Raw genomic sequence first — 12,888 nt, 5'->3', positions numbered from 1 at the left:
TGGGAGGGGAAACTGAATGTTAACTTTTTGTCCTGAAAATTTGTTTCTCTTTCTGAGCTCTTTCATTTTCAGCATGTAACATTTTGTGTTGTATATCTCAGATCAACTTATTTAAAATAAACAATTTTCAATGAGATGATATTAAAACCTTTGAATCCCACTAGAAGAGCTTGCCAGAGAAACCCTTGAGAAAATTCGTAATTCTGGATTAATTGCAGGGTTTGCTCTGAATGGAGTAAATAATACATGAACCACACACTGAATGATGAGAATTAAATGAAATACTGAATTCATTCAGTAAGCTCATTTTCTCTTCAGCACATTAAATGAGACAGAAGTTCTACAGGGATAAAAAGTCACATAAAAGACCATCATAATGTGTTGATACTGGGATGCCAAGTAAAGGTTGCAAAACAAGCTGTACTGCTGACACTCCATTATTTTACTTGCAACTTCATTTTAAAAATGCCTTTTTAAGGGGATGTTGATATAAAAAGGCTCCGCTTGTGTTTACCTTTTGTTAAAAGCTATTTTGTGAAGGATTCATTACCCATTCTGTGAAATAGCTTAAAGGTCTTTAGGTGGAAATCATTGCTGAGTTAGAAATAGTTTGTAGCTATGGCTAATGGACTCAAGTCTTTTCTTACAACTTTTCATGTATGTGGATGGATCACAGGTGTCGTAAGTAGTTGTGCTGTATACAGGAGTTTTGCCTTATTTTTATAATGTTTTATGCTTGGATATGGGAACAGTTCTCCTTTTGATCAGGCTTTTTGCTGTCCCTTTGGTCATGTTACTGGAAGTATAATCTGCGATAGTTGTTAACCCACTACCTTGTGTGGCTGTTGTCCACAATGCCAATAGAGAGCAACAGGAAGAAAATGTAAATGAACATGCAAATGAATGTTAGAATTTGCAGTTAGCTGTTTGTTTCTTTGTAGTGAAAGTCTAAAGTTACTCAGTAACAGAGCTGTAAAGATCTAACCAGACCATTTTGTGTGCACCATTTGAAAGTGTTTCCTTAGAATATTCTTAAATAGACGTGAAAGTAATTTTATTTGGTCTCTTTAGAGTGTGAACATTCTCAAACAGTGGGAAAGGAAAGGATGTTAGGCCTTCATCTCTAAATAATATTCAAAAGCTGAATTTTTCTACTGCCATCATCCTTACAAACGTCTTGCTGACCAGACCCTTCCAGGAAAAAAAGAAGAGAAAAAATATTCTAACCCAAACACTGTTTTGAAATGGAAAGTTCAGCATTCAGTATCTGTTATTCAGAAAAGAAATAAAATTGGTTTGGATTTATGTATTTTTAGGTAATTTCAAAGAAAATGTTAATTGAGTGTTAAGTGTCTTGTTATATTGCAGGGGAGCAAGGGGAGCATCATTTTCCTTTCTGAAATGTTTCTCTTTTCATTGTGTACAAGCTGTACAGCATCTTCAGGCATTCTGAGCATGTGGTGCTATTCACTGTGCTGATGATACTGCAATGCCTTGAGTTTGCCTGGGCTTTTTTCTTTTCTTAAATAACAACAAAGTGTTTGAAAAATAGTGTTAACCTTTGCTCCACTAGTGCCCTTGAGAAATTTATTTGCAGTCATAATTCTGTATTTGAATTTGAGCATAAAGTTTATTATTTGAATGTTAGAAAGTTCTGCATAAGTACTACCGTGTAAAAGTTGTATGTCCCTTGTGTTACTGTGTCTTACTAATGCTTATTCAGAGTTCAAAGTATTAAAAATTGAACACCTGTGGTGGATTAAGGTGTAAAACAAAAAGTCTTTCAACAACCGGTAAACTGTATGTCAAGTCTAGAAATAAGCCCTGTTTAAAATTTAACTTTTTTAACTTTTTCTACAGAGCACACCTGCAACGTCGATACCCACAGTTCAAGTACAGGGCCAGCAGATGAATTTGCAGCCACCTTCATACACTGCAGCAAGTCAACATGCAGAGCAAATGAAAAAACCTGGACAGAACTTCATGTGTCTGTGGCAATCTTGTAAAAAGTAAATGGCTCCTTTATTTACCTTTTACTGATATGTAACAGATGCTTGTACATAGAAGGTGATTCTTCAAGTTCCATCCATTCTGTTTCCTTAAGTTACCTTGTACTTCGTCAGTGGGGAAAAGAAAAAGGGAAAAGTGTTGAGGAAACTGAATGAGATGGGGGAAGGCAAGACACTTAACTGCTCTCAATTATACTTCAGAGCATAAAATGAGTATTATGTGGCTTTCCTGTAGTATATTGATTCTTCAGTAACAAATGAAATAGTTGTGTAGTTACGTTTAAAAACATTCTGAGCTCTGAAACTTGTTCTCTGTGTTGCAAATATAAAAATAGTTCCTGTACTGCAGTTACAAATCATGTCCTTACATTTTCTTGTGTTTCCAGTTTTGCAAGAGCAGGGTGTTGCAATTCAGTGTCCTGGTCACAGTCTTATTTAGCTTATGACTAATTTTGGTAATTATACCATTTGTGTGCCAGAGGACGCCATTGTCATGAAAGGAAGCAAATAGAAATTTAGGCTTAAGACAAGACAGCCATGATTTAATGGTTTTTTTATTGCTGCTGTTGTTCTTAGAGAGAAGTGAACTAGCAGACATTTCGATATAGGCTTATAAAAAATTGATACAACTCTTGTTAAAAATATGTGTATCTTGACACCATTTTTTAAAATAACTTAGGTTGGTGAATATGCTTAGTTTCTGGCTAAGGGCAGAGATTGGTGAAAAAAAGGTAGTTGTCAAATAGCCACTTTGAAAACTGGAGACAAATTGTGTCTGAGAAAAATTGCATAAAATACAGGATGAAAAAGAGTGAGAGGCCTCATTGCTGTAGGATGACAAAGGGAGCATAAAGCTGATTTGACAGAAAGCTGGTGGGAAATTCAGAAAATTGGGATGAAAAGATGGAGAAGTTTGAATGTTTGGAACTGATAGTAAAAATAAGGCATTTGAACAGAATTATAGGAATACTGAATGCCAGTTAGTATGAAACCCCTGAAGGTGTAATTTCTGTTTCTTTCGTTCCTTGCAAACGTAATTCTGAGGTCATTCAGTCAATGCAATACATAGAGATCTGGCACCTTTTGAATCACTGCACTATTTTCACTTTAAAAGTGGTTTTTCTTTCTTTGATAGGTGACACTTCTCTATGTAAGAAATATATGTAAGCCTTTACTTACTTTGTAGTTTCCTCCCTTACTGCTAATAAATGGAGCCATAGAGCCATGGTCTAGTGGCTGCACAACAGATGCATTAACTCCCACGTAGGTACAGGTGGGTTGCATTGAGGCTGAAACGAAAGGCTGGGGCAGTTTCACAGCGGAAGCCTTGCCAGCTTATAACATGTCGAAGAGTTTGCTGAATTAATTTCAAAGTATAAGTCACCAACTTCGTTCCATCTCTAAAGTTACATAGGATGAGCTGTGTTGGAGCAAGAGGAGGAGCAATACTATTAAATTACCTTATATTATCAGTCTTTTTGTAGTCAAGACTCTCTTAAAATACTATGCCAGAAAGTTTACCTGAGACTGAAGTTAAGGGCTGCAAGGCCATTGATCTCTGTATTTTATTCCAAGCCTAGTGTATAATTTTTGTTGCTTTAGTTTATCTGGCTGTCACTTCCTGTACTGCTTTTCGTTCATGGTTAAATGGCATTATTTTCAAAAGCTTTCAGAGATTTTTGCATTAATAGATCTAGTTCACATTACACATAGCTCTTGTTTTTATGCTGTCACCTCTAAAATAGTTATTTCAGTCCCAGCCTAAAACCAATTTAGATAAACATTACACTCGATGTTCTCTGTGAAGAGAGAACCAAAATGTTAAGTTAGTATTTTCCTCAAATATTTATGTTGTTTATTCATGTTCCTTGAACAGCCTGATTAAAAACAGATGTATCAAATCTCCTGTAGACTTCCCGCTTCTGTTAGACATAAAGAAAATTCTGTAATTGCTTCCTGTTCTTTTTTTATTTATAGTTCTCAATCTTAGATGGTTTTGAGTAGTTTAAGGGGGAAACAAGAAGATTGTTTTGAGTGGGTCATTAGTCTGTGTGAACTTCACATTCACTTCTTGGTTTCATTCTCGATTGCGTAGCAATTTTTTTTCCCCAGGATTAAGCAGGCAGTTTCATCACAGTAGAATGATAGAATACTGGGATTTTTTGATATTCATAGCTAACTGGAAAGATATGACAAGAGTTACACTTGAAACAGTAATTTTCACCTGTTTCTTTATGCATGTTCTTCAGTTTAATTCTCAAAAAATATTAGCATTTTATTTCCCTTCAAAGATGCAATGCAGAAGTCAGTGAAGGCCTTAAGCATTTTACTGAGAAGCAGAATAAATACAAATAAATAAAATAGTATGTTCTTTTCCTACTGACTAATTTGGCTGCTCCAGTCAGCAACATTCCAGCGGTGTGTGTTGGTGATTTGGTTTGGGCTTTTTTAGAACTGAATTAGGAAACATTAGACCAAGATTTGAAATGCCACAGATTTAGTAGTGTTTAAAGACTACAGTGAGATGAGGGTGAATTATGCAAAGAGTTGAAATGATTGGCCTCTGGCAGATGTGCTCAGATTTAGTATCTGAGGTGGAAGTAAAATTCTAAAAGGTGTCAGCACATTACTTTGCATTAAGGATTAACAGAAAGTAGGTGTTTTCCTTTGAAATTCAGCTGTCTGCAAGTACTGCTAATTGTATGCAACTTAATTTAAAAGCTGCTGTTTTGTTTCACAGGTAGGCAGATGTCTGCTCTTGAATTGCTTTGTATTTAAAAAGTAAATTGAAAACGCTATTGAATCTCCGGTGTTTGTCAAGTCAGCTATTAATGTTCTGTTCAGCAGCTGAACAGAACCATGGATGAACTAAGTGTGGAAACAAGAGTCTAGGCTGAACTGACCATATTGTCAGGATGTAAGCTTTTTTTTTATTACTACAGTTAGGTGTTTCTTTAAGGAAAAATAGTTTTTCTCTGCAAAATGGTAGTAAGTTTGAATCTTTTTAAATCAGTGATTCAAGTGTATAACACTGAATATATTAGACAGTGAATGAGCCAACATAGCTAAAATAGCTTTATTTTTCTGAAGCCTTGCCATGTTGAATGAAATGTTTTGCACTGTATTTTGGATTTCACTTAGGCCATGAAATTTGTTTCATCTCTGCCAGAAATTATTCATAAAATGGTTAGTGCCAGGCTTAAGTTGATTCCCCTTTATTGTGGAAAGACGTTTTTCTGTCCTCTGAAACACCTGCTGTTGAGCCAGTGTAGTGTAAAACATTTTATTTTCATTTCCTACTATGGGTTATCTGGACCAACAGCAAGAGGCAGGTATTTCTCCTTCTCGGCTTCCCTTCAGTAAGAGGTGACTGGCATGAAAAAGATGAGTGCTTTTAAAGAGAGTAGTATTTATTGCAGAAGGTAATTGTATTACAGGCAGTTATTGCAGTAGCATTCGGTTTATAACTAAGACTTACCTGTGGGTTTGATGCCTTTATAGTGCTCAGGTATCAGTATCTGTGCACTTAAACCTAGGTATTAGTTGCAAGTGTGTTTGCATAATGGACACTACTGAAATGAGTAATGGAATGTTGAAGGAGGTGGCTGGATCAAAGCACTGACTGATCTGCTATTCATAAGCTGAGAGTCCTGACTTGGACTTGTCCATAAATGACTGCTGTGGGTTGTAGATGTTGCTGTATCTTTGGCTGCTTGGAGTAGGTCTGTGGTGGGAGGTCATCTGCTCTTGGCACTGTTCAGCCCAGTTAGTTCAGTCACACATACTTTTCTTACAACTGAAACTCAAGTCCTGGCATGTGAACCAGAGTGGCTGAGGTGGGTGCAGGTGTTTCCTCTTTGGTAAGACTGTGGCACCAGTGTCATCTCTCCACCAAGTGTGTGAGGACAGCTGGTGGCAATGACTTCCCAAATGGCAGCAGCTAGGTTTCTAGATCTCTTTGGTCCAAGCATTAACTGGGTGCTGATGAGCTGGGTTAGCGGTATTGAAGTGAATTTTAAGCAACTAAATCTTTTGGCCATTTTTTCTCTGTTGGAGTAAGGGGCTTGATTTGTAACATCTGAGATACTTTTTAAGGTGTATATATAGGCTAAAAAAAACCTCAGTGCTTTGAGTCATTCACTATTTTCATGTCATGGTTTTTGAAATACAGTGATTCTCCTTTACCATCTTCCATATGTAACAACAGCACATCCTTTATGTACATGAGATTGGAGGTAGCCTAGGTTGCAACAGTCATGCATTGGTAGAGTTTGCAGTCTTGAGAAATATAGGTCACGTAAGGAGTAAAGTCAGGCTCTGAACTTTAAGAAGGTAGACTTCCAGCTGTTAAGGGAGATTGTTAGTGGGATCCATGGGGAGAAGGGAGTGGATCAGAGCTGGCAAAACCGGAGCTGGACCTGGCAAGGTATGCAAAGAATAACAGGAAGGGCTTGCACAGGTACATTAATCAGAAAAGGAGGGTCAAAGGAGGTGTACCCGTGCTGGTGAACAGGTAACAAACAAACAAAGCTAGCATGGCTTCACCAAAGGAAAATCCTGTCTGACCAACATAGTGGCTTTCTGTGTAGGAGTAAGTACATCAGAGGATAAGGGAAGGACTACAGATGTCATTTATCTAGACTTCTGTAAAGCCTTTGACATGGTGCCCCACAACATCAGTCTTCTAAGCTGGAAGGAGATGGATTTGGTAGATGGACTGTTAGATGGATTAGAAATTGGTTGGACAGTCACATGCAGAGGGTGGTGATCAATGGCTTAGAGTCCCGATGGACATCAGTGACACATGCTGTCCCTCAGGGGTCTGCACTGGGACCAGTGTTACTTAATATCTTCATTAATAACAGGGATGAAGGGATCAAGTGCACCCTCAGCAAGTTTGCAGATGACACCGAGCTGAGTGGTGCAGGTGACACACCTGATGGACAGGATGCCATCCAGAGGGACCTGGACAAGCTGGAGCAGTGGGCCCATGGGAATCTCATGTGGTTTGACAAGGCCAAGTGCAAGGTGCTGCACCTGGGTCAGGGCAACCCCTGGTATCAACACAGGCTGGGGATGAACAGATCAGAGTATCCCTGCTGAGAAGGACTCGGGGGTGCTGGTGGAGGAGAGGCTGGACATGACCCAGCCATGTGTGCTTGCAGCACAGAAAGTCAGTTGTGTTCTGGGCTGCATCAGAAGAGATGTGATCAAATGGTCAAGGGAGGTGATTCTGCCCCAGTGATACCCCACCTGCAGAGCTGCATCCAGCTCTGGGGTCCTCAACCCAGGAAGGATATCGACCTGCTGGAATGAGTGCAGAGGAGGACCACCAAGTTGATCAGATTGAAATAAGGTCTGAGTGTGACTGCCAGCAAAGAAGAAAAATGGGAAAAGGAATACAAGAACCTCATCTGGTTTAGCTGTTCATAGTTTGTTGCTGTATTTTGCTTGTATTGCAGAGAATGGGTGTATTGGAATTAACGTTAGCATTATTTTGTTGGTGAAGTGTATGTAGAACCCACGATATTTCAATCAGATTTGGAAAAATCATACTGGCATTTATTGGTAGCTCACTGGTAATATGTGTACATGTTTTTCCCTTTAAACTTTTACAACTTTTCATTTGTCAGTGCATGTCTCAGTTCAGAAAGAAAAATAAAAGTTAACCATTATGAGTTGATGCTTGTTATATTTGTACCTCACCATTAACTGGGGAAAAAAAAATTAAATTCCCCTCCCTCTTTTTGTAGGTGGTTTCAGACACCATCACAGGTTTTCTATCATGCAGCAACTGAACATGGAGGAAAAGATGTCTACCCAGGGCAGTGCTTATGGGAGGGATGTGAACCTTTCCAGCGGCAGAGGTTTTCCTTCATTACCCATTTACAGGTGCAGATTTTCTTTCACATATTACTTCAGAAAACAGTAGGAATTTCATGGTAAATTTCCACACACCTTTCTTACTGTCTTTCTCTTTTCCCCAAACAGGATAAGCACTGTTCCAGAGATGCTTTGCTTGCAGGATTAAAGCAAGATGAACATGGACAAGCCGGAAATCAGAAGCCTTCCAATAAGTAAGAGACTTGAGCCTTATTAACAATAGAGAAAATAAGAGAGTTAGAAATTATTGAATGAATTTGTTTATGACTTGGCTTATCAGGTGAAACTCTGCATATGTAAGAATCCATAATCAAATTTGAGGTCCGTTCCAGTAAGACAAAAAGGACACAAAGGGGAGTAGATTCTGATGTAGTTGCAGTTATCTTAAAAAAGAGCAGGTAATTCTTTAAAATACATGGGTGAAAACTCTGCAATCAACATTGTTCTCAGCATGTTCTGTTTTTTTCCCCAACTGGACAGCATTTTATAACTTTCCTTATAGCAGGGAAGTGCTTGTAATACAAATGGAAAGTTATTTATTGTATACAGTTCATGTGTCACACAGCTGAGATGGATTGTCTTGTAACTTGCTGTATTCCTTACGGTTTTGTGGTGTAAATTTGGGCTGATTTGATCCAGGGACTGTTGTAATAAACTTTCCTTTAAACAAGCAAGCAAGATAAAGGATAAAGACTCCTCAGAGTCTTCTGATTTTGTGTTGCTATCTGAAATCAGGTTTGGCTCGTCTCTTTCTCAGAATGATTTCAACCATCTGGAATTAATATTGGAGAGTGCAACCCCATTGGTGTGAGGTTTTTGGGGCTGGCTGTGTTATCAATGGAGTTGTTCAGGGTTCAGTTACGTGTGTAAGTGTGTTAAGACCTGGCCTTTGATAGTAACTGACTGGAACCACTTTGTTGCAAGCTAAAGATGTAATTACATGGTCCCAGGCAGATTTTTGCAGTCTGTTCTATGGCTTGTAAAATTGCTACCCAGCTGCTGGAAGCAGCAGAGAAGGTCAAGTTATGAAAACTGAGAAATTTAGTTTGAGAGTCCTTTTATTTTTTAATATAAAAAACCATCTTAACACAGACTTATAGCTGCTTTATGGTGCCTCATTTCATTAAATTGAACGACACTCAGACCTTGGAAAACCACAAAAAGAAGAATTACGGTAATGTAGTCTTAAATACTTGGTAAGTGGGAAGTGTAGGGCTGACACCATCTACTAGCATGATGTGTTCTTAACTATGCCTTTTCATAATGTTCCATCACACAGCACATTCTAGTAGCTATGTGTCCTCACAAGCTTCTTTTAAATTGGCACAGGTACTCATAGGAAAAAAACTGTTCATACACCCCCTCTTCTGAGGCAGAATTCCCTAATTAGGTCAGATTCAGAAAGCAAGAATTTACATGCAGAACCAGTTCTTGCTAAAATACTGAGACTGCAATACCACAAGATACTAAGGATGTGATTTCAGAACACAGATTGAAATGAGAACATTCCTCTGCTCAAAATAGCATGTTTTATGTCTTCAAAAGATGTGCAGATGTGGTGCATAGGGACATGGTTTAGTGGTGGATGTGGCAGGGGTTAATAGTTAGACTTGGTGATCCTAGAAGTGTTTTCCAGCCTAAATGGTACTATGATTCTATTTTGACTTTCTTTGACATCCCTTGTTGCTTCTCATGGCTGGGCATTGCTTACCGTGAGAGAGCTAGCTTTAGTTTTTGCTAGATTGCATGGTAAATCAATTTGTTTAAAAAAAAAATGCTCATAGAACAAAAGAGTGGGCTTGCCACGTGAGTGGAATCTATTTGCCTTACTGTTGGTTGAGCACCAGTACAGGAGGTGGGCTGGAACAAAAGGAAGGGATGAGACCTTTCTCTGTCAGCACTCACAGCAGTTAATACACTTCCCTCTCTTGTGAAAACATAAAGGTTCCCTTTCCATTACTTTTGCTCTCCTCCCTTAACAAACAGGGAGAGTTTAGTGAAATGTAGCACGTCCCCCACGTTACCTTGCAGCGCTGCCCCAGAGTTCTGTTCCCACAGCTGAAAAGAGCATCTGGCAGCTACATGAGGGGTACAAGACTTGATAATTTGCTTTCTAGAATCGATGACTTGTCAAATGAAACCCTAAGCTCAATCCAACAGCTCACCTCAAGCTGCCTTACAGGTTCATGTTTGAAAGCTGTCTTTCAAGGTTTTGGCTTAATTTACTTTTTGCTGAGTCCTAGAAGCTTGTCAGATACATCAGCTCACGACTGGTAGTCCATATTATTAAACTCTTGTACAGAGCTCTGAAGGAACTTAAAAAACCTGGTACTGAGATAAAGCATGTTTAGGTCATCAACTTTTAGGCATTTATTAGGTGAACTTTCTTCACTTGATTCCTCACCATTTAGTAAAACTTACAACTACCTCAGAGACTGCAGATCGCGGGTGTTACCAGTGCTGGAAGTAAAATGTGGAATGCAGTATATGAGGCCCCATTTGCTGATCATCCTTTCTCTCTATGATAACACCATACACAGTTGAAAAAATCTGTAATGGCTTTTGCTAGAACCAGTTAGGCAGTGTAAAGCTGCATTACAGGGGTGGTTTTATACCTTAATTCTGTATTTCCTTACTTTTGAAGTTTTATTATTTTAATTCTTCCTCTTCTGGTTTTCAGAGGTAGCTGAATATTGCATTCTGGAAGGTCAGGTAGCACTAGCAATTTAACTGTATGTTGACTGTAGCTTTATGCATTGGAATCCTTTTGGATTCATGGTAATTGTTTTTTCCTTGTTGCCACTGAAGCAAAGGTGATTATTCTTCATGCTCTGTGGGAGTTGGGCAGGAGATAACTTTACATCACAACCATAGATGGTATGGTTTGAAGTTAAGTTGATAATACAATTAAAGAAATTAAATCTAGATGTTTCGAGAGAGAGATACTTGCCTGCAAACACAAGTCAGTCCACTTGATGTCTCAATAACTTTTTATCAATTTCTTTTTTCTTCAAACTTAAAAAGAGAAGATAATTTTTTAATATCTTCCTAATTTATTGCAGTTGGCCCTTTTTCAATATTTCTAGAATCAAGGCAATAGTACTTCAGCTTTCTAAAATATGGCATGATAACTGTTGAAGAGAGACGTTCGGAACAGCCTCCACTGATGAATCCTTGTGCTTTCTCAATACAAGGAAAACAAAAATGTTACAGAAATTACAAATGAAGACAATAATTCTTTTACTGTGGTACTTGATCTTCTATAAACATGTCATTGCCCACCAATTTCTTAATTCAGCCCCTGCCATTCTCCTTTAACTTCATAAAGCTTTTTATTTATTTCATATATAATATATTTTTTATATTACATTATGTATATTATTTTATTTCCATTTGGGGAGGATGACAGAGTGTTTATGAGCTAAGGTTTTAGGGAGGGGTCTGCCTGTTACTACATCTTAGTTTTTAGCTGGGCTTCCTTGCTGTTGGAACCTCAGATTACTAAGAAAGTCTCTATTTTTAAATAGAGAATTCAAGTTTTATTCTTAGAATATTTCAGTATAAGATGCTTAAATAAAACTCGTACAGGCTTTCATTCAAAAAGTATAATATTTACATTTGATTTTTGCTACGTTTACAAGTAAGCACTACTTGTACTTCTTAACCAGGTTCTAGGGTATTAAAAGACTTCATAATAATATTGTTCAAAATACTGAAGTGTGGTGATGTTTTTCGCCACTAATACTGCAAATTGTTTTTTAGGATGACATTATGAGTCTAACTCATTAAATGAAGTTGCATATTTATACATTCTGAACTCTGATGTTATGAGTAATTTCCAAGTTTTTACATGAAATAGAGCTTTGACTTCAGTGTTAATACTGAAAATGGAGAAATTGCTTCTGCTGTGTTTGTTATACCCTGCTTAATTCATTAATCTCAGTCTAAAAGTTGCAGTAACAGGCAATTGGTTTTACAGGTGTTTGATCTGATTTAACAATCACTTGTTTTATGTCCTAGAACATAACTTATGTTATTTTATATTACTCCTCACTAATCCCAGTTAATATATATTTTATATTGTCTTAGCATCTAATGGTCCCAATCAGCTGTGTCAAGTTTTGAGTAGCTATACTTTCAGGACCTTCTCTGGCCAAATCTCAGATGGCATTTGCATAGCTGCTCTCACAGTTCCTGTCTGATAAAACATTCCTTTAAATTGGTACGCTTCAGGATGTGGCAGTGTTACTAGTACAATTTATTACTTTTGCATCACAAATGTCATGGAGGATGAGCAGTACTTCTTCAAGAGAAGTGTTTTTTCACATAAAATAAAGTGCATGACTCTTCTGAAGGTTTTACAATAAGGCTTATCTCTGTGGAAGCAATCATGTATCAGCACCAAGTATTAACGGATCTTTGTGTCTCTGTTCAGATAGGTTAAAAATCGTAAAATAGATTTTCCGAGTTGTTAATCATCTAGAAAGCAGCACAAAGCTTATTTTTATTAATTCTTTCTTTACTAATGTAGGCAGCCAGCTGCAGGGGGTACTGCCTCTACTCCCAGAGCACAGAAGGCCATTGTGAATCATCCGAGTGCTGCCCTAATGGCATTAAGGAGAGGATCAAGAAACCTTGTCTTCAGAGATTTCACAGTTAGTATTGTTTGAATCAAGTGTTAGATAGTAATTGTTGCCTGCTATTTACTGCTGGGCTTTTAACATTTTTTTTTGTCTTTACTTCCATAGGATGAAAAAGAGGGACCAATAACTAAACACATCCGATTAACAGCTGCCTTAATATTAAAAAATATTGGTAAATATTCAGAATGTGGTCGCAGGTAAGCATTGTATAATTTTTCCGCTATCAGTGAGCATTGTTGTTTCTGTTCTTTTCAGTACCAAACAATAGGTAGGTTTTACCTATCTTTAAAAACCCCAGTAAGTATACCGACAGTACAATTTCTGTCACTTCTGCCCTGTGTACTTCCCCACAC

The 12,888-nt window shown here is 37.8% G+C and overlaps 1 protein-coding gene across 1 annotated transcript in view; it reads left to right on the top strand.

Annotated features, from left to right (window-relative positions):
* ARID2 (AT-rich interaction domain 2) overlaps nucleotides 1-12,888 on the top strand; it is a 92,390-nt gene that overhangs the window by 76,518 nt on the left and 2,984 nt on the right. Inside the window, exons 16-20 of the mRNA XM_082280723.1 lie at nucleotides 1,861-2,009; nucleotides 7,763-7,901; nucleotides 8,001-8,086; nucleotides 12,424-12,547; nucleotides 12,641-12,732. Of these exons, the coding sequence (XP_082136849.1) occupies nucleotides 1,861-2,009; nucleotides 7,763-7,901; nucleotides 8,001-8,086; nucleotides 12,424-12,547; nucleotides 12,641-12,732 (590 nt within the window). The remainder of the gene's footprint in view (nucleotides 1-1,860; nucleotides 2,010-7,762; nucleotides 7,902-8,000; nucleotides 8,087-12,423; nucleotides 12,548-12,640; nucleotides 12,733-12,888) is intronic.

Source organism: Coloeus monedula, assembly GCF_965178545.1.
Source record: "Coloeus monedula genome assembly, chromosome: 4".
Classification (NCBI taxonomy): domain Eukaryota; kingdom Metazoa; phylum Chordata; class Aves; order Passeriformes; family Corvidae; genus Coloeus; species Coloeus monedula.
This window is presented reverse-complemented; position numbering and strand designations above follow the sequence as displayed.